The sequence below is a fragment of the Amia ocellicauda genome, chromosome 2, assembly GCF_036373705.1.
Source record: "Amia ocellicauda isolate fAmiCal2 chromosome 2, fAmiCal2.hap1, whole genome shotgun sequence".
Lineage (NCBI taxonomy): Eukaryota > Metazoa > Chordata > Actinopteri > Amiiformes > Amiidae > Amia > Amia ocellicauda.
In genome coordinates, this window is record NC_089851.1 from 27787573 (window position 1) to 27813818 (window position 26246).

The 26246-nt window shown below is 38.9% G+C and overlaps 1 protein-coding gene across 1 annotated transcript in view; it reads left to right on the forward strand.

The window, feature by feature from the left end:
• LOC136768121 (cadherin-18) overlaps positions 1-26246 on the forward strand; it is a 157953-nt gene that overhangs the window by 46711 nt on the left and 84996 nt on the right. Inside the window, exon 4 of the mRNA XM_066722178.1 lies at positions 6131-6250. Coding sequence (XP_066578275.1) covers positions 6131-6250 — 120 coding nt within the window. The remainder of the gene's footprint in view (positions 1-6130; positions 6251-26246) is intronic.

Sequence of the window (26246 nt, forward strand, 5' to 3'; positions counted from 1 at the left end):
CTCATTAATAGCTGACATGAACAAGAGTTTTGCGTAGTTTGAAAAGTTGTAGGAATACATAATGGGGTCACAATGGGGGTTAGTTAGTGGCGAGCTTCACTGTCACTTTGAGCTTCTTTCTGTTTCATAAACACGATTTACTGACATCCTTGTGTGAATGTTAATAATCAGCTGCCCTGGGCTTCAGTGACTTACAACCAGAAAACAAATTATTCACATATAGCCAAGGCCAGTCAGGACATCGAGAGGTTACATTATTTTACATTCAGTTTTATGCTTTGATGTAACTTGGATATTATTATAATTATTACTAGAAGTAGTAGTTGTAGTTTACAAGTAAGTTTTGGCTGAGACAAAACCGTTGATCAAACCACTTTTAGGGAAATAACATTTACATCCCAGTATATTTTCCCACCTAGAATGAAAAGTGAGTAAAACATTGCTGTATTAGAGTCAGAAAAAAATGACAAGCAAAATCAAGAACCGTTTACACAACACCGTGAAGTCGTCAAGCTATATTCCCCCTAACAGCAGTGTATGGCATTTCTGAAATGGTTTTATTACATCATATTTGGTAGACCTCAAATAAAACTAACAAAAATTGCCAGAATGAAGCATGTTAGCTGGACTCTTGGCATCGGAATCTATCTATCTATTGAATCATTTTTCTTCTCTAGAATCAGCAACTTTAGTAGTATGTAATAGATTTGTTTTCTGTGACACAGATATTTTATTGAGCTCTTGCTTAGCTATAACCCCAGTGAAACTCCTCCCCAAAAAGAAAATCCAAAATGTATTTTGTGTGAAAGTAATGATAAGTATGGTTTATGATCCTCTTACACATGGTCCATATTTCTTGCTTATGGAAAATAGTTCATATATTTGTGCATGCTCAGATCAATTATGTATGCTTGCTTAACCTGAGCATACACTAAGTAGCAGTGCAGAACACTGTATCTAACAGAAAGCATTGCCCAAGTAAACACAAAGTCCTCACATTTGCTGTAAACAGTAATTTCAGCATATTGTTCTGTACAATAAATAATTGACTTCCCATCAGCTTTTACTGATATCTTAGGAGCGCAATATATATATATTGAATCCTCTTTAAAATAAATATTGTTTAAACACATTAATAGCATGGTTCAACAGAAAACACATTGAGTGCATTGCTGCAATGTAGCGCTATAGGACAGTGAATAGCCTTCAATTATACTTCAATTACAAGCATAACATGCAATAGAGTGTTAGTGTTTTTATTTAAATTAGATTGTTTTATCTTTCAATATAATATTTATGTTTTTTTTAATACTGCAGTTAAATGTTCGTCTTGCGGTGATTGTAGGTATGCCTAAAAGTCCAGTGGTTCTAGTGTTAATATGGTGTTAGGCCACCATGTACAGCCAGTATGGCTTGTATCTTCCATGGCACAGAGTGTATCAGTATCTGGAATTCAGCAGAAGGGTTGTGGGACCATTCTTCTAATTGCAAGTCAGTCAACTAATTGAGGTGGAAACTGCAGTCTCGGGTGTTTTTGGAGAATATCCTAAACTTCTTGATTGGGTTCAGATCTGGTGACAGAGAAGGCCATGGCATATGGATAACAATAGTGTGATACTCATCAAACTATTGGGTGACCACGTGTGCTCTGTGGATCGTGGAATTGTCATGCTGGAAGACGCCCCTCACGGCAGGAAATAAATGCTGCAACATGGGGTGAAGATGATCACTGAGTACCATTAAGTAGCGATTAGCATTGGCCTTGCCTTCTTGCCTGCTGTGGCCCAAAACATTACAGACCCACCAGAACCTTTCACTGTTGGAACTAAGCATTCAGGGCTGTAGAATGCTTTAGGTTGGTACCACACATGCACTAATCTGTTTGTTGAGAAAATGGTGAAGGATGATTCATTTGACCATATTACATTTCTCCAATGCTCAGGCATTCACTGTCTGCGATCTTTACACCACTGGACCTGCAAACATGCATTGAGCACTGTAACCTGTAACCTGACTGTGATATCCTGCTCTGTGGAGTTCTCGGGAGACCATTTTTGATTGAACTGGCTTCATCTGCAGTTGATCACCTGTTGCGTTGTGCTTTAAATTAGTGCATGTATATCACACTCCTGGATGATTCCACTTTTGCCCTTTGCTGATGATATATATATATATATATATATATATATATATATATATATATATATATAATCATATTGCTTTTCAACTTTGTGTATTTTACATTACATTTACATGCACTACAACAAAAAGGGTGCATGCACAGACAGCCAAGGGAGAGCTGAAATACTCAAATTGAATTTTTTAAATAAAATAAAAGTAATAATAAGGGAGAACCTTGTTTTATCAACACCTCTGCAACCTTCATGCTCTACCGACACAAGATTATCTTTCTCTCAAGCACTTCTCCATGAAATAAGTTCAGAATCCTTCCAAATCCTGCTGTAAATAGTTCAGTATTTTATAGTGTATGCTCTGCAACAGATAACTCAGTTCTCCCTGTTTGTGCTATTGTTGGAGATTTTGGTCTAACGTCCATGTATATTCACTTAAATTTCACCACTAGAGGGTAGATATTTTAGAGTTTTTAGATGAAAATCATTAACAGAAGGGACGGAAGAAGAGGACTTAAATTACGTTGTAAGAGTAGTCCATGATAAGATATGTGACTGTGGCTGTCTAAACGTTACATTATTTTGCAACCCAGGATTTTCACTATATAGGCCAACATTTTAAAATAAATAACAACAATTACAACCCCATGCAATTAGGGAACAGAAACCTTGAGCAGTTATAAGTAATAATTTCAGAATGACATTCAAAGGCTTTTATGTATAATAAGACTACAACATTGAGCTTGTAAGTATTATTCATAGAGTATATATTTCAAATAAAGAAGTAAAACAATACATTATCAGCAATATTTAATTTTAAAAGAAAACAACCCTGGTAGTTTTTAATTGTTCAACAACAATAATAACCACACTTCTGTATTATTATTATTATTATTATTATTATTATTATTATTATTATTATTATTATTATAATTTTTATTATTATAATTGTTTGTACATTTGTTCCCTGTTTTTGCATAGTCTGTTCCATAGTAATCTTATACCAGGATAGGAAATACCATTACCATCACTTAACTGGTTATTAATAAATATTTTGTGGGGTTATAAATTACTAAAACCCTGCAAACCTACAGTGACACTTAAAAGACTGACTTGCTGTAACTGTTGGCAGGGCTTATTTCAGTGGAGAATGTAGAAAAATCCTTCTGAGGATTGTCTTACAAAATACAAACTACTAAATCAATCCTTTTGTATCTTAGGATGCCTCTAGAGGTCAAAATCTCATCCACTTTAACCTTGTTTTGAATGCCAACTCTTGAGAACATCAGTGACACCTTTATATGATAGATTCAGGATAGATAAACAGGAAGATGAAGAGATGTTTCAAACATAAATGACAAACTACATGGCAAGATTTTGATTTTTTTGTTTTGTTACAATTGTTTTCAGGAGGGATCATGAATAAGTTCCAGCCTATATATAACATTATTCCCTGCATACTTTTCCCTTCTTCTCCGTGCCTTTAGAATATAAAACAATTAAGGTTTATATTTTGCGACACTGGCTGGATTTATTTTACTAATTATTATAGAACTGGGACAATAGTATAAAATAGTTTAAATACAAACGTTATATTTGTAATATTATTTTAAAATATTTAAATATGAATACATAGTTATTAAAATGGGTCTCTTTAAAACAGCAAACATAATTGGTAATTGATGAAAAGATTCACTATAATGAATAGTGTAACATATTTGAAAATAGTAGAAATAGTAGTCTTAGTCACCACTACTGCATTTTTGGTCCTTTTATCAATATATATATATATATATATATATATATATATATATATATATATATATATATATTCTAAATACATACATGAACCAACAAACACATATAAATAATATACATTTAAATATTGCAATGTTGATTGTATTGTTTCAATATTTTGAGGAGAGGTCATTTATATTCATTAATGTCTGTTAATAGTCTCAAAATAAAACCTCAGTGCTTTTGCCACAGAAGGTGCCAGTTTGCAACCCTTGCCTCTCCCTGATGCCATAGCATATATATGTAAAATAAGCCCTCATCTTGGTTATAAATTACATTATGTCAAGTGTCCTAGCCAGTGTCAAAGTGGTTTCTGTGCCAGTTAAGCAATGCCTCTAAGGGCCTCTGGAGAATTTGTATACTAACTAGCAAATGTCTGAAGCTGTTGACATTGCTTGAAATGCTTAGCTAATTATCAACTGTAACAGATACACATTATGCAATGTATCTAAATGTTCAAATTGGGTGGAAACACAAGTATGAGCATCATTTTCAGTGCGTTGGCCATTGTGGTCATCAGTGTTCAATGCTCCGCTGGCTCTGGAGCATAACGCAATGTAATAGACCCATCTGAATCGAACAGCTTAAGTGCTGCACTGCAGTTGCTGAGCAGCCTGATCACCGCTTAGTTAACTGAGCTTCTGATCGCCTGGCACTTGAATTTGTCTCAATGTATTACAGGGTACGGGGTTCAAGTCTTGAAGTGTTGAAGATCTTTGAGATCTTACATTATAGTTTAATGATTACCATCTACATTTTAAGAGTGAGTTACCCTTTTTATTTTATTTATTTAATCATACATTTTAATCTCCAGTAGTACTTTTCAATGATTTGCAAGAGCTCTTTTTAAATAATCATTTTGCACCTAAGTGTCATGTGGGTTTTATGACACAGAAACTTTTTTGTGTATATGCTTTGCCTTAGGTTTCATATTTTGGAAATAGGATGTTGCATTCTGATATCTGTTTTTTGCAAAGATTTGTTTGTTACACAATCTAGGAGCCAGAAAAAGAGGCTTAAGAGGTTTTATTTTAAAACATTCAGAGTGATGTTATTGATCAAAATAAAACTACAACGGTAATTCCAACTGTCCATAGTAATCCCTGTTAAAAAAAGTGAAACTTGTGATGCGCTCCTGCTGGGGTAACAGCTGTCATTCAGGAAATTACAACATGCAAACATCATGTCCCAGTGTTACTAATAACATGGGAATGTGATGCTCTTTGGCTGTCAGAAGAAGTCGCCTTTAAAAGAAGGGTGATTTTGATTATGACTGACACAGATATAATATGAACCTTGGGTCTAAGCTTTTAATAAGCTAAACCACTTGAGATTTTCACCTTTCATATTAGCAAGAGATAAGGAAACATTAAAACAGCTCAAGGCAAAGCATTATATTCATCTTGTTTCTCTCACAAGTCTAAATGCTGATTTATACCATTTAAATGTATTTTTCTGAGTCTGGTTTTCTAAGAGTATCAACACTTACAGTTTGAAAATAAGTATTTATTTTAACAAAGAAATATCTGACATTCTAATATGCCATCTTTTTGGGGAGTGTTTAAATATGAATTACCTTTCTTTACAATATACAATTACAATTATACAGTTACAATCATGTCTTTGAGATTAACTGAGAGCTACAGAAACCCTTTGTTTCTGCAGAAAAAAAAAAAAAACTGTCAATGAAGAGGGAGCCAAGGGCAATAACCTTAAATAATTGTTGGCAGTGCACTTACAGTATGGTTTAGTATAAATCAATTAGTACACAAATTAGTGTTTACGCAGAAAAGTCATAACAGTTTTTCCTCACTTTTTACCCATACCTTTCAGGGAGTGGTTTGCTATCCATTTCTGATGTAGCACTAGGGACTGGTTGTACTAATGAGGATATGTTTCTTTCTGTGACTTGACATCCATTTTGGAAATGCTGACACTTCGTATCCTAAGAGTTTCATTCTTAAACATCCCAGCATTCAACAGGAGAAAACATTTTACTAGCTGTCACAAACAATCCTAATTATCACGTTTCTAACTAAATACATTTGTTACACATGCATGCACATACATCCCGGCATCCTCATTATGCTGAAAGCAAAGACTTTTCCCTACTTACAATACATCCTACACGTTTCAAACTGGCTGAAAAATAAATATATTATTTTATTTTGTAAACCATTTGTACATTTGACTTTTCCCAGGTACCTCTGTTCTCCAGGTGACTGCGACTGATGCAGATGATCCCACCTATGGAAACAGTGCCAGAGTGGTGTACAGCATTCTCCAAGGACAGCCTTATTTCTCTGTTGATCCCAAAACTGGTAAGAAAAGAACCTCCTTCATAATTCCCCGATGTTACAGCTAATCTGTATATCGTTTTATCTGTTCTTTTGTAAGAGTATTCTGTTTGGTGCACAGTACATTTCATTTATAAGCTTAAAATCAAAATCCTCACAAGGTTTTGATTGCTGACCGATTCAAACGGTGAAGTGGATGACATTAACTTAGGTGTCCCTGTTTTGCTGAAAGAGGAAGCAGGACATTTCAGCCAGGAGAGGCCAACATGGCAACAAGCCAAAGTCACTGTGACCAGAGTCCAGTGTGAAGGCATTGTTTAGAGAGGGCCTGACTCGGGGTCCTAGCACCATACAAGATGAAATTGTCTGCTTACCAACTGTAGCAATATCATGGACTTAATACTGTCACAATGTCGCCACTTGCTCACATCATCCAGGCAGCTTCATGACACAATGCTCATTACCTTCACTTATAGCAGTGATTTCCCATACCCTTGATGGCCACTTTTGATTTGGAAGGGAACCTCTGCAGGCTAGAGAGGTCCATAACTGTGCAACTACTGAAAAAATGCCCATGAACAGTTTCTCTTTACCAGAAGCCTAGCATGTATGTCTATAAAGAAACGGGATGCTATTTCAAGTCCAAGTGATGGCCGAGGAATACGATAAAGATTGGATCCTTTGCAGCAGAATGCTTGTTATGTTGATTGTCAGCATTGTTGTGGTCCACAAAGAATAGCAGTAAGAGAACATTGTGACTTTGTTTCAGTATACAACCTCATGGACTGTAAGTAACTGCAACTGCAATGGTCCTTTAGGGTTTCTGTCTATATTAAGCACAGATATTTTCATACCACCCTTTTTCATTTATGCAGCGCTTGCTTCTTCAGTAAATTGTAATTCAGTTAGGGATAGATGTGATCTGAACTACTGCAGTACCAGCTGCTACTGCTTCTGCTAAGCAATGTCACCAGCATATTAATGCTCGATCAGCATTTGGGTTTACAGAATTTGGTTCAGCAAAACTGGTCCAAATGTAATCTGCTACACTTCCTTGGGGGATTCAGCACAATCCACCTCTAGTATGAGAAAGGTCAGAATGAGACTGTGCCAGAGATGATTACCACATTCAGGTGTCTTACATTGTCTCCTTGGTGACACAAACACAGTCCCCCTTTTCATCTCATTGAAAAACATTAGCCTGCCAGGCTTTCCCCGTTGTAAATTTATCATCCTCCCACACTGGACTGTAGAACTACCACTTTCTTACAAAGCTGAAAAGATTACAAACCTGTGGGAATTGTAGTATGCCTTTGTTTTGTTTTAAGGATATATGATTTTAAATATTGAGGCCTATTCGTTTCTTATATATATATATATATATATATATTGGATGTTTTACTTTTGGTGAACAGCTGTAACATATACAAATCTGTCAAATACTAGTATTGTAGATATTTTGCGAATGGTCTTCTTTAGTATTGCTATTTTATTTCAAGGAATGTAATGCACTTCTTAGATCTAATTTTATGTCCATGATTTATGTTCCCTTCTCAAAGCAACCTAATTGTTCCAACCACCATTGAAAATGAATTCCATTTGGCCAGAGTCCTTTAAGTCTCACAGGGGGTGTTCATTATGTGGACATCATAGCCTGGTACTTAACATTATTCAAATACAATTTTCACTAAATGACATGCAAGGTAGGACATCTCAGTGCTATTTTTTTCCAATGTCCTTAGCCCTGTCATACAGAGTTGGGTGATTAGCATAATTCCCACATTATACATACATATTATTTTACCTGTTAGCCACTGGTAACATATAACCTTTGATATTTTAAATATGCTCTTCAGAGCTGTGCTGATCAGTTCTGTGCATATTTGCAACATGCCATCATTTCTTTAGAATATAACAAATATTTCATTTATATTTAGGCTTCATGGTAGCATCGTGTACTTAAACTCAACATTTGTATAACAAATGGTTTAATGAAGGATATTTCACCGTTTTATTTAGAATTGCCTGTTCTTTCATTTGATAATCCAACATTTTGAATGATTGTTATTCATCCCAGTCTACCGCTGAAACCCTATGCTGTCATTGAAATGATTAAGACGTCACACATCATGAAGACGTTACATTGTTTAATTTTCCGCAAACAGAGAATAGCACAGGGCTAATAACTGCAAGGCTTTTGTGACAACAAGAGGGCAGACTCTTGTCTTGCTGACAGAAAGCAGTCCCACGGGCATCGGATCAATGACAGCAGTCACTTGTGCCCAATTTGTTGAGGACTCCCTCAGTTGACTTCATCCTTTCCCAAACCTTACAAGCACTTACACAATATTGCATTGTCACTGACAATGCCTAGCCAGTTAAGGACAAGGCCTGGATTCAAACCATGAACTATTCAGGTTTATACAGTAATCCATTAAGGGTCTTTACTGGATTAGAAGCTTAGGATGTTTTGTCTTTTTGTCTTTAAATAAATACCTGCATAAATATAATAACGATTAAATGCAGTACAATGCAGTGCATTTTCTATCTCTTAAGATTACATCTCAGTATCTCTAAATTCAGTTTAAAATGTCAAGTTCAAACTTGACAAGGGAACCATGGAGTTTAGCAAATGGACAATATACACTCACCTAAAGGATTATTAGGAACACCATACTAATATTGTGTTTGACCCCCTTTCGCCTTCAGAACTGCCTTAATTCTACGTGGCATTGATTCAACAAGGTGCTGAAAGCATTCTTTAGAAATGTTGGCCCATATTGATAGGATAGCATCTTGCAGTTGATGGAGATTTGTGGGATGCACATCCAGGGCACGAAGCTCCCGTTCCACCACATCCCAAAGAGGCTCTATTGGGTTGAGATCTGGTGACTGTGGGGGCCAGTTTAGTACAGTGAACTCATTGTCATGTTCAAGAAACCAATTTGAAATGATTCGACCTTTGTGACATGGTGCATTATCCTGCTGGAAGTAGCCATCAGAGGATGGGTACATGGTGGTCATAAAGGGATGGACATGGTCAGAAACAATGCTCAGGTAGGCCGTGGCATTTAAACGATGCCCAATTGGCACTAAGGGGCCTAAAGTGTGCCAAGAAAACATCCCCCACACCATTACACCACCACCACCAGCCTGCACAGTGGTAACAAGGCATGATGGATCCATGTTCTCATTCTGTTTACGCCAAATTCTGACTCTACCATCTGAATGTCTCAACAGAAATCGAGACTCATCAGACCAGGCAACATTTTTCCAGTCTTCAACTGTCCAATTTTGGTGAGCTTGTGCAAATTGTAGCCTCTTTTTCCTATTTGTAGTGGAGATGAGTGGTACCCGGTGGGGTCTTCTGCTGTTGTAGCCCATCCGCCTCAAGGTTGTACGTGTTGTGGCTTCACAAATGCTTTGCTGCATACCTGGGTTGTAACGAGTGGTTATTTCAGTCAAAGTTGCTCTTCTATCAGCTTGAATCAGTCGGCCCATTCTCCTCTGACCTCTAGCATCAACAAGGCATTTTCGCCCACAGGACTGCCGCATACTGGATGTTTTTCCCTTTTCACAGCATTCTTTGTAAACCCTAGAAATGGTTGTGCGTGAAAATCCCAGTAACTGAGCAGATTGTGAAGTACTCAGACCGGCCCGTCTGGCACCAACAACCATGCCACGCTCAAAATTGCTTAAATCACCTTTCTTTCCCATTCAGACATTCAGTTTGGAGTTCAGGAGATTGTCTTGACCAGGACCACACCCCTAAATGCATTGAAGCAACTGCCATGTGATTGGTTGGTTAGATAATTGTATTAATGAGAAATTGAACAGGTGTTCCTAATAATCCTTTAGGTGAGTGTATATATATATATACCACCATGTGTTCTCTGAAGGCTCTCAGCAGGCCAAGAAATAAACGGACCAAATGGTCTTTTGTTACATTTTAACTTTTGTTAAGACGTTTGGAACATAACGTACTTTCAGGCATTTTCTAAATAAACTGTGAAGCATTATAAACTCAATCACCAAACCTTCTGAAGTAATCCACTGAAAAGTAACAATGAAACAGTGGTACATAATTTAAATATGCACTGAAGCAAATTCACTGAAGAAAATGACCACTGCTGAAGTGGAAAAACAAAAGAATGCAACATAGTTTCAAGAATTCTTCTGAAATCTAAATGAGAAAGTGAGGTGACAAATAACATTCTGAGCTGGAACAACAACAGTGAATAATACAGAATACATAAAATAGGATGTGCAACATGTAAGGGATAAAATGACAGAAAAGTACAGATTGCATAAACTTCTAATTCAGAAGAAAATGGTGTAACTTGTTTGCAGAACAAGTTTGATGATTGAAACCATTAAGCCTCCAAAGGCTTTGTCGACAGCTTTGGAACACTAACTCACAGCTTGTGAATTCAGCATCATTGAACAATTTCTGCATTTTTTTAGTTTATTTATTTATAGATGAAAAATTCTCATCAAGTGTACACTGAGATTTGGATGTTTTTACCCTACAGAACAGATCCAAGAATTACAATGTTATGAAAACAATGAGACTAATTAAACCAAATATGAACAAGACTATTTTGCCATTTAACCTCTAAATATGCATATATACCTTATATATGCCTTTTTGTCCTAGCTTTTATTAATTTATTTCAAATTAATTGATATTCAGCTTATTTAATTTGATTTCGTAATTAGCTACCCTGCCATTCAATATTAATAACTTCAAAATTCTCCAGGTTATGCAAAATACAAAATATGCAGTTCATTACATATCAAAATCACATTATAAAATGCTTCAATCTGGAAGAATATATCTGATATTTTTTACATCATGTATTTAAACAGTAGGATTCTGATTCTTAATAGTACTGGAGAAAATATGTTATGTCACATGGACAAAACAGTTCTATTATAATCATATTGTTGTAGTGTAATTCACACATATTGTGTTTAAATTAAATTGCATACAAACACACATTGCAATACATGTGCATTTAAGCATACCTACAAGTAAGTTCCCTATTAAAATATGTCATTGGTTACTGTCATTCAAAAGTTAAGAAATATCTATGGGAAGCTAGTCTAGTGTAACAGTGTTACCCGTTGACAGCTCTAACAGTGAGGGAAAAAAGTATTTGATCCCCTGCTGATTTTGTACGTTTGCCCACTGACAAAGAAATGATCAGTCTATAATTTTAATGGTAGGTGTATTTTAACAGTAAGAGACAGAATAACAACAAAAAAATCCAGAAAAATGCATTTCAAGAAAGTTATAAATTGGTTTGCATGTTAATGAGGGAAATAAGTATTTGACCCCTTCGACTTAGTACTTGGTGGAAAAACCCTTGTTGGCAATCACAGAGGTCAGATGTTTCTTGTAGTTGGCCACCAGGTTTGCACACATCTCAGGAGGGATTTTGTCCCATTCCTCTTTGCAGATCCTCTCCAAGTCATTAAGGTTTCGAGGCTGACGTTTGGCAACTCGAACCTTCAGCTCCCTCCACAGCTTTTCTATGGGATTAAGGTCATGGCCCCGTCCATCGTCCCTTTGATGCAGTGCAGTTGTCCTGTCCCCTTAGCAGAAAAACACCCCCAAAGCATAATGTTTCCACCTCCATGTTTGACGGTGGGGATGGTGTTCTTGAGGTCATTCCTCCTCCTCCAAACACGGCGAGTTGAGTCGATGCCAAAGAGCTCGATTTTGGTCTCATCTGACCACAACACTTTCACCCAGTTCTCCTCTGAATCATTCAGATGTACAGGCCCGTCTGAAGTTTGCCAATGAACATGTGCTTTCTTGAGCAGGGGGACCTTGCGGGCGCTGCAGGATTTCAGTCCTTCATGGCGTAGTGTGTTACCAATTGTTTTCTTGGTGACTATGGTCCCAGCTGCCTTGAGATCATTAACAAGATCATCCCGTGTAGTTCTGGGCTGATTCCTCACCGTTCTCATGATCATTGAAACTCCACGAGGTGAGATCTTGCATGGAGCCCCAGATCGAGGGAGACTGACAGTTATTTTGTGTTTCTTCCATTTGCGAATAATCGCACCAACCGTTGTCACCTTCTCACCAAGCTGCTTGGCGATGGTCTTGTAGCCCATTCCAGCCTTGTGTAGGTCTGCAATCTTGTCCCTGACATCCTTGGACAGCTCTTTGGTCTTGGCCATGGTGGAGAGTTTGGAATCTGATTGATTGATTGCTTCTGTGGACAGGTGTCTTTTATACAGGTAACGAGCTGAGATTAGGAGCACTCCCTTTAAGAGAGTGCTCCTAATCTCAACTCGTTACCTGTATAAAAGACACCTGGGAGCCAGAAATCTTGCTGATTGATAGGGGATCAATACTTATTTCCCTCATTTACATGCAAATCAATTTATAACTTTTTTGAAATGCGTTTTTCTGGATTTTTTTGTTGTTATTCTGTCTCTCACTGTTAAAATACACCTACCATTAAAATTATAGACTGATCATTTCTTTGTCAATGGGCAAACGTATAAAATCAGCAGGGGATCAAATACTTTTTTCCCTCACTGTAAGTGTTAAAACCATCCTCAGTACCAGATTACATTTAACATGAGGACTACATTTGTACTCAAACATATTGTGACACATCCCAAGTTGTGATACATAATGGGAGATACATGCGAAAAGGAACTGCTCCTCACTGCATGCACCTACTGCTAATTACCCGTTCTCATCAAATCCAGCTTTGTGGCTGCTCTTTTATTGTCTCTGCATTACAGAAAGGGAAGTGTAGGAGGGCGAAGGAGGGCTTTAGCAACTGAAATTATTATGACTGAGATAGTGTACGACCCAGTTCCATCTGACAACCCGCTTTGTGTGCATCTGACCTTGGACCAGATACCTACTAAAGGACAACGACTATGAGACTGCTCTGCAAACAACCAGTTTCCTCTTTTCCTCGCAGCTTTCAACTTGCATCCCAGGGCACACTTGTCCTCTGTCCCCTCGGGGTGTCACAATATAAACAGAAGTTTAAAAACATTGCAATTTTCAGACAAAAATCTCAGAGGAAAATAATCTTAAAGCAGTGTGAATCCAGCTGATTAGGAATAATGACTGCACACACATAAACTGTTATAACTCTGTCTCTCCTATGTTCCCATAGCCACCCTAGGTGTTCTTATACTATCAATTTAAATAATTTAAGATGTACGTATTGTTTACATTTCATGTTTAATTAATACAGACTTTCTGTGCTGGCAATTAAACCAAGCTCTCCCATGTTCCAACTGTGAACACTACAGTTTCGCTCGAAAGGGAGGTCTGGACTCGCTCCTAGAAACATTACAACATGCATGACATATTTGGTGTTAAATTCTTATTCAGGTTACAGAACTACATACAATTAAAAACAAACAGGTTTTATTTCAGGTAACCATGCCCAGAAATTGAATATTGTTAGGGATTAAGTGCTTTAAACTGGTGGCATCCTGATGATGCCTTTTGTTCATTTTTGTTTTGTTTTGTTTTTTACATCAATAAGCCATTTGTTTGTTGAGTATAGATACTTGCACACATTGTAAAAAATGCAAAACAACATAATCTGGTTTGAAACTGATATTGTAATTTTAAGGATAGCTAAAACAAGCTTTATTCTCTAATGTATTTGCTCAGAAGAAAACAAAAAAATGATCATTATTATTGAGTAAAATGCAAGATGCTACAACCATGGTAAGAACAAAATAATATTACTGGGGTAAAACATGCTAATATTGAAAATATTATGGAATTTCTACTGCATAAACCATGGTAGACAACTGGGGATATACAGTTGCAGATGTAAGTATTCACAATCCTATGTTTGAGACAATATTATTCTGACTCGTTTTTTATGTATGTATTCATTTATTTTCAATAAACTATATATTTATCAATGAGTTTGTTGAACACATTCAGCTTAGGGAATACTATAAAGATTCCAATTGACTGAACTGAGTCAAGTGCTGCTTTGCTGATTTCTATCAGAAATTAATACTTTTGACTACAACTGTACATCTGTATGAACGATCCAAAATAGACATGTTTTATTTAATAGTGCAGCACCGGAGAGTTGCTTTGGAATTCAGAACCGCAAGTAAGCAAAGTGTAATGCATTGAAATAAAGGTACTGAAATCAATACCCTATTAAATTTTGTCTTAATAATCTTACAGTCCCTGCTTTTTCCTGTTGAACACATTTTACTTGACAGTTGAAACTGTGGAAAGAACAATCTTTCAACATTATATTCATATACAGTTGTTGGCTACAAAGGAAAAGTAGGAAATGTTTGTATTATTTTGATGTATACAATTGTCAAGATCTATGTGTGAATGTAAGACAACATCTACATACATTATTTCAGCCTTGAATCTTGACATGTATGCTTTGTGTTAAATCAAATCTCATTTTATTTATTTATTGATTTTCCAGTTTGTTTGTGAAATATATGTTTGCCAGTTTGTCAGGTCCACCTTGCCTCTAAATCATAGAGCAATGCAATTCAGGCACTTTTAAAAGGCATTCACTGTGTGTCAGATCAGATTCAAACTCTGTGAACCACTGAGTTCTCATATGCTTGGCTAATTCTGTAATGTACGTTCAAAGAAGCACTTTGGTACTTGGGAGAGTGAAATAAAAATAAACATAAAAAGGCTTTTGACAGCTAGAAGCTGTGTACCCCCTAAAATGATACATGAAATAACTTGTTTTCGTCTTTGGATATATATTCTTCCTATTGAGTTGGCTATTTTACTTACCATCAATTAAACAGTTTGTTTAAATAAAATGTTCGGCAGTCAACAGCACAATAAATATCACTATTGGCTTTATCGCTGCTGTAGGAATGAATCAGTTATTTATGTATTATAGGTTTACATGGAACACAAATGGCTGTGTACTAATGGCTGTGCTAATATATAATATATAATATTATAATATATGGCCAGGCTAATATCAACACTTCAACCCACACAAAGTACCACATAGGAGGAGTTTACATGTGTGTTTTGACCTTACTCGAGACAATCTGCTGAAGTCAAAAGATGAAATGACCCTCTCCCTCTCAGGGTTCACATGGTTTTAGTTTTTTGTACTAAGGACAAGTTGCTGTTTACCCGATATCATGAAAATGAAGGGCAAAGGAGTGAATTGATATGTAAATTAGCTCTAGGTACAGCTCTCGTGCTGATATTGGGGGATATAAGGGGGAAATAATACAAGAAAAACTGCTTTCCACATTGTCATTAACATGAAATACAACATTTAAGGATATATACGATTATCTCAGTAACATTTCCATGTGGAAATGGGCGTGTTTGTCATGTGTTTTCATCATTTTACATAATTTACTCTGGGATGGTTTTTTTTGCCGCAATCCTGATGATGTCGAGTTTTCAGGCCAAACATGCACGCGCATCATGACTTCACAAGCTAAAAACACTGCATGTAAAACTCCCCCAATAGTTGTTGATGGTAACTTTTTGTTTTGTTGATGGTTCTTACTTCTAGCTAATCTGCAACCAAGTGGTGGGTTCATAATTGTATTATTGGCAAATTCAGTCAAACTTAATGTATTGTAAAGATATTTTGTGAAAACATTTGTTTCAATATGAATTTTGTTTTGAACTGCAACATCCTATCTAGTTACATCCTAAGTTAGTCTAAACAGGTACCGAGTCTGCTATCTAAAGACAATCAGAATAGATGTTTAAAAAGTGATCCCTATGTAGAATGCTATTTTCATTGTTTAATTTCACCATTTTTGTTCAACACTATGGGCTCGTAATTACTTTGCCTCTTAATTGCCCGATTAACTTTGGATTAATATTTTGTATTTCATTTGTGACTTTAAACTAAATGACCAAGAGAATGAAGAATATTTGTTCTAGTTTTGAGCAAAATATATGCAGAAGATAAATAAATAAATAATCAAACAATCAATCAATTTTTATTTGAATCTCTGGGGGTCCACAGCTTAAGGCCTAGGCTTAATGGTTGCCTCCCCTCCAGGCAGTATAGTTGTTACAGCAGCAAGGAGATCAGAAAGTTCTTGATCGGTGCTGCTGGCTGTGGTCTTCAATCAGGAGGAGGCCTCTCGCCGGCCTTCAGGGTTGGGGGGTGTTGGACCATCAACAGCCTTTGGGTGGCAAGCTGGAGGAAGGAAGATCTCGACACATTCTGAATGTGTGGATAGATTTAGATCACAGATGACACCCAGGTTTCGTGCCATCTCCTTAGGGGAGAAATTAAAGTTATCATTACTCAGTTTTGTCAGTGTATGATGAACAGATAGATTTTTGTCCCTTAAAATTAGGACTTCTGTTTTGTCAGAATTAAGCATACGAAAATGACTTGTCAACCATGTTTTAATCTCGGACAGACAGCAGATTAGTTTTTCTAGGTCTATGGTATTGTTAGGATTTACTGACAGATATAATTGTGTGTGGGTCCTGACACATGCTGAGTGAAGCCTACAGACTCCAATAGGGACAAGAAATTGACATTAATGACATCACTGTTAGTATGTATGTTAAAGTCCCCCACAATAATGAGTTTATCATGGTGTATAGCTAAGTCAGATAAGAGATCGCTAAATTCAGTCTTTAGGATTAAGCCTAAATTCTACCTGGTGAATTTCAAAAGTTTTGAAGCTGTCTAATGGCTTAGTATATAGGTGCAGGTCTAGGTGACTAGGCCCCCCCCACGGCCTGTTGTACTGGCCTTCTGGCAGTAAGAGAAGTCAATAGGGGAGGCTTCTACTAATGTGTAGCGTAAGGTACACTTATACATTTCAATTAAAGAAGTGAATTTATAGTATCACCTTATCACGAATCCTGGAATCTTGTAGAACTCAATTTCTGTAATAATTGGACGCAGACACCAATTCCAAAGATATAAATTGTCAAATTTATTCAAAACAAAGACTAAATGTAGCACTACACTAATTATACAAAAGGGAAAAACGAATTAAAATTCAACTCTAGATCAACAAATCAAAGACAAATCACTTCCGTGACCAAATCAAAGACCATGGGATCGCATATGATAACACAAATCGTTAAACAAAAAAGGTTATAAACACATTGACTACAATACCGATTAGTAAGACGAAGGGGAGTCTCTCTTTAGTATTATTAGTCAGACATGAAATAACTATGCAGGTTAGTATTTATGTCAGGTAACTTCTCGTTATATATATATCAGTCTCATTTACGTTTAGGTGCCGAGAAAGATCCTATCATTACTTGTTACCACAATTTCCCTTAACTGATTATTATTCAATGATTAAGGATAGGCAGGGCCACCAATAATCTAATGTCTATTAACTTGTGTCAATTTCAGTCTAAACAGTTAAACAGGAATGAGAAGATATTTCTCGGCGTTGACAGATTTTATTTCTAAAATTATCAACAAAACAGTTTAATGCAACACACATTTATATTTAAGAAAACTAAATGATATTACACATTCTAGAGTTATGAATCACAGATTAACATTTCTAATTGATTTCTCAAATGTCATGAATCATGAACTCCAAACTGTTAAACTTATCTGAACTTCGTCGCAGAGAGGCCTCTCTGGCTTCGGGCTCAGATAACAGCACACGGCATGAGGTCCGTGTGGTTTGGAACAAAGGCAGTCCGGTTCGGCTTTGTCCAAGAACTTCCACTCAGTCGATGCACCTGGAAGTTGGGGTTTCGCGAAAGTAGAGTATTTTCCAAACAGATTTTCCACTGGTTTGAAGGCTCCAAGGTTGTGCACAAAATCTTCTTTGTAAGCAGGATCTCTCACCGTACTTATTTGAAGACAAAGTCTTTGAGGAAAGCAGGGCCCTGTTTGTTCCAAGGGTCAAGTTTCTTAAGACTCTAATAGCTATTTAAATGACTGACACTTTCGTATACAGTCGACTTAGTCAATTGTCCAGCTGTAAAACTCCACTGATCAGGTGGGCACAGGCGGGCAGCGCAGTCTGTAAAGTTCTTTATTTAATAAAGTCCTTTAAAGGAATTCTTCGTACAGCTCAATCTCCTTCTCCCAGTTTAACTCTTCTGTTGCCGGCAAAGACTTGGTTGGTTTCTGGTTCCGGTTCTGGCAACAGAGCTACAGGTTGAGCTGTGGCAGCGAGTTTCTGGTTCAGGTGAGAGAGAGAGAGAGAGACTGACTGTCCGCTGTTCCTTATAGTCTGTCAGATCAATAGGTGATTGGTTCCTGAGTTCTTGAGTTTGGATTTCGGTTTCAGCCCCCAGTGTCCTATTGGAGGGGTCTTGATTTATGACTGATGTCAATCCATGCCATCTTTTGGAAATGCCGGTTGGCCCGGGTTCGTAGCTCTATGTCGGGATTTCGGCTCTTGTCCACTTCAAAGAGTTTTTATCACCTACAGGCCCCTTTCTCCAGACATCTCAAGGGAATCTGATAACTTTGGGGGGGAGAGGTTTTCTTTAGATCAGTGCTTCAGCTCAGAGCCCAAATGCTCTTATCCAAATACACCCAACATAACGCTACAAATGAAATAGTATTGTCTGGTCCCAGTCAAGGTGAGCACATCTATGTGTGTGTCAGTTATGGTGTCATTTATTATGGCTGCTTTGCAAGATAGTGAGCAGATTTTAAGACTGCAAGCTTATACATGGGAGAAATGATGTGAGCAGGTAATTTCTGTTGTGTAGTTTTACCTTTTATTAGATTGTAAAAGCGAGGGCCCCGAGAGGAAAGAATACATCCAAGCCTATGGAAAATTACTGTTTTAATAGGATAACTATTCATTTTGTTGGTGTAATATTTAATTTCAGGACTATGTACTTTATTGGATGCCCCCAGGCAGAGATCTAGGATCGGGGTAAGGCTGTGCTGGGAGTTACAGGAAGACTGCAGTGTAGGACTGTGAGCCAGCAGCCTGACCGGTGCTCTGAGGAGTCACGTTTTTAAACAACTAGCTATATTATCAGATAACATTAGCGCTCCTCTCCAGCTCGGATGGAGCCCATCTCTTCTGTATAAGCCAGGCCTTTCCCAAAAACAATCCCAGTTTTTCACAAAAATTATTTGATGCTCACCAGCTTGTCAACCAGCTATTTAGAGAGGACAGCCTGCTAAAGTCCTCATCCCCTCTGTGTAATGTTGGTAGTGGGCCAGAGACAATTATATTCTGACATCGTTTTTTCGCTTTTTCTCTGATTGTCTATGTCTAATATCGTTAGTGCCAGTGTGAATAACCAGGGTAGAAACTTTACTGCTGGGCAGTTCGTCTAATTTAGCTTCAATGTCAGAGACTCTGGCTCCCGGGAGGCATTTTACTTCTGCTGCTGGTGACGCAATATTTATATTTCTAACTATGGAGTCTCCAATAATCGGCCTCTTCTCAGCAGTCGCGCCGCCCAGGGGCTCAACTCTGTCTGCGGTCCTAATGGGAGACCGGTGCGCCGGAGCTCTAGCTCTTGATTTTGTGCTTCTAGAGCCTCTTTTTACCGAGACCCAGCGATCCTGCTGTGACTGTGGAGCCACCGGTGTGGGCCTATCGCTGGCAACAGAGGACGAATCCGGGCTCCTGCAGACAGAGTCTATCCAATTTTGGGCCTCTTTTATTTTCCTAAGAGTATCTACATGCTCCTCCAACACGCGTACTCGTTCCACCAACTCCTTATTAACTACGCATTTTGTGCATGTAAAATTATCATTATGGTTGGCAGATCTAACCATGGTAAACATGCTGCACAACAAACAGTAAATGGCGTTTAGAAAAAGACATTATGGCACTATTCCCCTTTTGTGTGCCACTGTTATTTTTGCTTCACTTCTCAGAGGTAGATCCACGGTACTGTCACCCCTGTGTGAGTTGCTGTTGATTTTGTTCTTGCTTCACCTCAGGTGCAGTACTCCTGGTCACGTCCGCATGTCTGTTGTCCTCTATACAAATAGTCATGGCGATGCTAATGTATTAATTCTACTTACTTAATAGACTGAATATACAATAAGTATAAGAATATCTCCATTCATTTATTATTATTTAGTCAAACAGATAAGTAAAAGAATACATTTGTAAAATGAAAATGGTAGGGGTGAAAAAAACATTATTTGAAACACATCCAATAAGATAAAGCATTCCTCGTCTTCCAAATTGACCTCAGCAATTTGTTTACATTTATCTGTACTCAGAGTCAGAGCAGGTTAATAATAACAGAAGTCTGGATCCCTGATATAATAAGGAGTTAGATGTTATCACATTATACACTTGCTCCTGTTATTAGACTGTGCTGGATATAATTGCTCTTAAACACTATCTTGTGAGATGGCAAAGAAATAAGGAGACTGTTCTGCTGGATCAAAGATTAGATCTGAACTTCACCTTATTCCTGAATGCACTGCCCTGCAGGAAAAGAGCTACACGTTGCAATGCCAAGAATACAAGATGGAAAGAAAATACTAAGAAAAATATATTGATTCCTTTAGTGTGAGAAAGGAAACCCTGCCTTTCTCTGCTGGCTTACATATAACAATATCACTAGAACTATATACAAATATATAAGGTTATGCTAAGATTGTGTAATATAGGCTGTATTAAAGCCCTGCACGGGCCTCAAATCTAGGCCCCAGCCTGGCCCTTGTCCGACAGCTGATCACAATCTCGGCCCGAGTCCGACTGGAGCCCGTGTTTTTTTTTTTTTTCCATTACACAACCTATAGTACTGTTGCAGCCATTAAAATAATTCAGTTTTGTTTTTAATGGCAAAGTAGTTATTTATTTTCATTTCTTTATTAAGTTAATTTAGAAAAAAGTTTGGAGCATTTTTTGTTTGTTAAATTAAAGTTTTTGTTTTTTAAAGTGATGACCAAGCGGCCAGCGGCTGACAGTGAGTTGATCACGTTTGATCAATTTAGCCTCTCAAATCAACACTTGACTTGCCTACAATAAGATCCATAGATATAAAACACTTCAAGCATATCACACAATGTTAGTTTAAATGTTCATTATCACCACCACAGTAAAAAGGCATTTTTGACAAGCTGACCAGGCTGGTCTGCCTACTTGCAACGGCTGGCGGAAAAACGAACGAACAGGCTATACGATCTAAACAAATAAAATAAAACAAAAATAAAATGTCTTACCTCAAAAATCAAGGCGTCACCACAGAACATGGCCATTCTTATTTCCAATAGTTTCCAACAGTTAGACTAATGACAATAAAGTCCAATCAAACGAAAAACAAGACAGCCTCCTAGTGTTAACATGGCTACAGCCAGAAGAACAGTCTCTTACAGAGCATCGTGGAGAACAAGCACAGCATCCACAGTGGAGGTTTCAGTCCAGTCCTGTTTCTTCTGTCCTCTTCCAGCTGCACTGAAGACACGCTCGCTGCTGCTGCTGGCGGGGACACTCACACTGTGCGAGCCGGTCTGCACAGGCACGGTAGCTCTCGTGTTGTCCGTGGGAAACCTGTGTGCGTGTGTCTGTGTGAGCAGACTGTGTCATGCGTGTCAGTGTGATAGGTTATAAAACATCTTTCTGCCTTTGTTTTACAATCATCAACTTCTCATAGTTGCTTTTAATTAATTCATGTCTAAAATATAAAAAGGAGGAGGGGCCTAAAACAGGCCCGATGCCCGGCCCGTGTGTGAACTATGACGTGAAAATTGGCCCAAAGCCCGGCCTGAGGGGCGTAAATAAGTTGGGGCCCGTCGGGTTCAGGCTGAAATGCAGGGCTCTAGGCTGTATTATAATAAACTTATATGTAGGCATATTGCATACAGAGTGTATAACATAATTCAATATATTGTATTACTGTTGACTTTTGTCAGGCAAATGCCACTTACTAAATTATATTTACCAACTTTTCTGGAGCAATGAATCAAAATAGGAGACAAATTGTTTGGCATGCAGAGAGGGATTAAACCATCTTGGCTGAGGTCTAATCCTATTAAGAAAATATAATTTTAGCGGAAGATAATTCAATTTGTCGAAGGGAGCAGGTTATTTAGTTTTTTTGGTGGGTGATTGACTACATTAATTGGTTGTGAGATTCATATGACACAAGGATAAGTGATTATTTCAATCAGACTGCTGCTTGTGGAGATGTTTTCATTTTTCTCTTGTCACACTGGGTGAGTTTAATATCAAGCAACTGGCTAAATTCAAAGAAGCACTATGAAACGTAAATTAATGGTTTTTGTTTGTTCCCCCCCACACCTCTGCTTCCATTGATGTATTGCATTACAATGATAGAGTGTTATTATTGGCATACTGAGGTTTGTACAAAGAGAAATATGCTTAAGAGACTGCTGTGATTGTAAACAATCAGCGAAGAACACCTGGGGAAAATGAGTAAGCCATAAACAAAGAAGCAACTATATTAAACTACTATATTCATCTATACTGGATGGATAGGCCTTACTTATTTTGCAACTCTTCCTAACAAATGACTTAGCTAATATCTAATGTGACATTTTTTGAAAAATACTGAAATATAATATTACTAAAAAAAAATGTAAATGCTTTGCAAAACAATCTTATATAGACTAATAACTCCACATAATCATATGGTTTACAAGCATATCATGGTTAAATAATCTTTGACAGAAGTGCACTGATGATTCAATTGATTATCCTATCATCATATATTTATGTTAATAAGCAGTGAGTCTTTTGTGAATACCAAGTTAAGTGCGTTCACGATGGGCAAGACTAAAGACCAGAAAGATCAAAAATGGAGTTTATAAACTGATGTATGGGAGGAAGAAAACCCCAATCTCATGCCTGATTTCCGCCCTCTCAAGCATAAGTATCTGACAACACACACTTTCCCAGCACTCATCGCTTTGCATGGTTGTACCATGTGTTGCATCGTTCACTACCTACTAGCTTGTTCTTTTGCACTATTAACTTGATTTATTTACCTGCTTTTATTGGCTTTCACTTGGTCATACTCGCTTTTATCTTCCGTTTCATTTGTCATGGACTAGGCACCGGGCATCTAGGTTCCCACCCCATTCCTGCTGGTGTCCCACCTGGTACAGTGTTGGCAACCAGTACTCTGTCCTTGAATCTTTCCGCTCTGCATTCGGGCCCAGTTTCAGGCCCCAGCAACAACCGGGTGTTCCCGGTCTGCAGTGGTCAGTACCTATCAAAAGTGGTCCAAGGAAGGAAAAGCAGTTAACCGGCGACAGGGTCACCGTAGTTACTTGAAGACAAAGTCTTTGAGGAAAGCAGGGCCCTGTTCGTTCCAAGGGTCAAGTTTCTTAAGACTCAAATAGCTATTTAAATGACTGACACTTTCGTATACAGTCGACTTAGTCAATTGTCCAGCTGTAAAACTCCACTGATCAGGTGGGCACAGGCGGGCAGCGCAGTCTGTAAAGTTCTTTATTTAATAAAGTCCTTTAAAAGAATTCTTTGTATGGCTCAATCTCCTTCTCCCAGTTTAACTCTTCTGTTGCCGGCAAAGACTTGGTTGGTTTCTGGTTCCGGTTCGAGCAACAGAGCTACAGGTTGAGCTGTGGCAGCGAGTTACTGGTTCAGGTGAGAGAGAGAGAGAGAGAGAGAGAGACTGTGCGCTGTTCTTTATACGCCTGTCAGATCAATAGGTGATTGGTTCTTGAGTTTTTGAGATTGGATTTCGGTTTCAGCCCCCAGTGTCCTATTGGAGGGGGGCTTGATTTATGACTGATGTCAATCCATGCCATCTTTTGGAAATGCCGGTTGGCCCGGGTTCGTAGCTCTGTGTCGGAATTTCGGCTCTCGTCCATTTCAAAGAGTTTTTATTACCTACAGACCCCCTTCCCCAGACATCTCACAGCAGGATTCCAAACTATTTGGCATTTTCTCGGTGCCATCCTCCCAAAACTGTCACTTTGATGTAAACCAGTCCCACGCTTTAAGGAAATCTGATAACTTTGTCGGGAGAGGTCTTCTTTGGATCAGTGTTTCAGCTCAGAGCTAAAATGCTCTTATCAAAATAACCCATCATAACGCTACACAGTGCATCACAGTTTGTTGCATATGTGGCCGCGTAGCCGCAGACCAGGCAGGGTGCCCATGCTGACCCCTGTCCACTGCCGAAAGCACCTACAATGAGCACGTGAGCATCAGAACTGGACCACGGAGCAATGGAAGAAGGTGGCCTGGTCTGATGAATCACAAGTTCAAGGTGTTGAATTAGCCTCCAAATTCCCCAGATCTGAATCCAATCGAGCATCTGTGGGATGTGCTGGACAAACAAGTCCGATCCATGGAGGCCCCACCTCGCAACTTACAGGACTTAAAGGATCTGCTGCTAACGTTTTGGTGACAGATACCACAGCACACCTTCAGAGGTCCATGCCTTGATGGGTCAGCGCTGTTTTGGCAGCAAAAGCGGGACCTACACAATATTAGGCAGGTGGCCATAATGTTATGGCTGATCGGTGCAATATATTACAGTAGTAGTACTTTTATTATTATTATTATTATTATTATTATTATTTTTATTTCTTGGCAGACGCACTTATCCAGGGCGACTTACAACATAAGTGCAAAAATACAGAGAAGTACAAGGCATCAATCACTACAAATTCAACTTCACTAAAACATAGCAAAGTACAGTAAGAGACTTCCTACATCCTGGACGGTGAAAGCTAAGTGCTGTCAAGATGTAGGGTTACAGACTAGGGCTACGGGAAAGGGAGCAAGGAGGAAAACAAGAATGCGAGGAGCATAATAAGCTGAAGTGCTATCTAGCAGGGATAGAGGACTAATATTACAAGTGCTGTCGGAAGAGATGCGTCTTGAGTAAGCGCTGGAATGAGGTCAAGGACTCTGCTGTTTTGACTTCGGTGGGCAGGTCGTTCCACCACTTAGGGGCCAGGGATGAGAAAGAGCAGCTCTGGAGGAAGGAGAGTGGAGAGGAGGCAGAGTTAGCCTTCTGGCACTGGAGGAGCACAGTGGTCTGGAGGGGATGTATGGAGAGACGAGTGACTGAAGGTAGCTTGGTGCAGTGTGGTCAAGACAGCGGTAGGTGAGGGTCAAAGTCTTGAACTGAATGCGTGCCGCTATCGGGAGCCAGTGGAGGGAGCGGAGCAGTTGAGTAGCGTGTGCGAATCGTGGCAGAGAGACACCAGACGAGCCGCAGAGTTCTGGATGAGCTGGAGCAGCGGGTAGTGGATGCAGGCAGGCCGGCCAGGAGGGAGTTGCAGTAGTCCAGGCGGGAGAGGACCAGGGACTGGACGAGCAGCTGAGTCGAGTAGTCGGTGAGGAAGGGACAGATCCGGCGAATGTTACTCAGGAAGAATCTGCAGGTGCGCGTTAGCGTGGTGATGTGCTGGGAGTAGGAGAGCGCAGGATCGATGGTGACTCCTAGATTTTTAGTGGAAGAAGAAGGAGAGAGTGTGGTGGATTCCAAGGGGATCGAGATGGGGAGGTCAGCAGAAGGTGAGGAAGAGTGGGGGAAAAAGAGGAGATCTGATTTGGAGAGGTTGAGCTTGAGGTGGTACGAGTGTATCCAGGCGGAAATGGCAGACAAGCAGGAAGAGATGCGTGAGGGGATGAGAGGGTCAGAAGAGGGAAAAGACAGGAAGATCTGGGCATCATCAGCATAGAAGTGGTAGGAGAAACCATGGGAAGCGATGAGGGGGCCCAGGGAGTGAGTGTAGAGAGAGAACAGGAGGGGGCCCAGGACGGAGCCTTGGGGAACGCCTGTGAGGAGAGGTTGGGGGGTGGATGAGGAGCCTCGCCATGTCACTTGGTAGGACCAGTCGCTGAGGTAGGAGGAGAACCAGGTGAGAGCAGTCCCAGAGATCCCAAGGTCAGCGAGGCAGGAGAGGAGGATGGAGTGATCAACGGTGTCAAATGCTGCAGAGAGGTCAAGGAGGATGAGGACTGAGGAGAGGGAGGCCGCCCGAGCACGGCTGAGGGAGTCAGTGACAGCCAGGAGAGCCATCTCAGTGGAGTGAGCTGTGCAGAAGCCGGATTGCAGAGGATCAAGGAGGGAGTGTTGGGACAGAAAGTCCGAGAGCTGACGGTG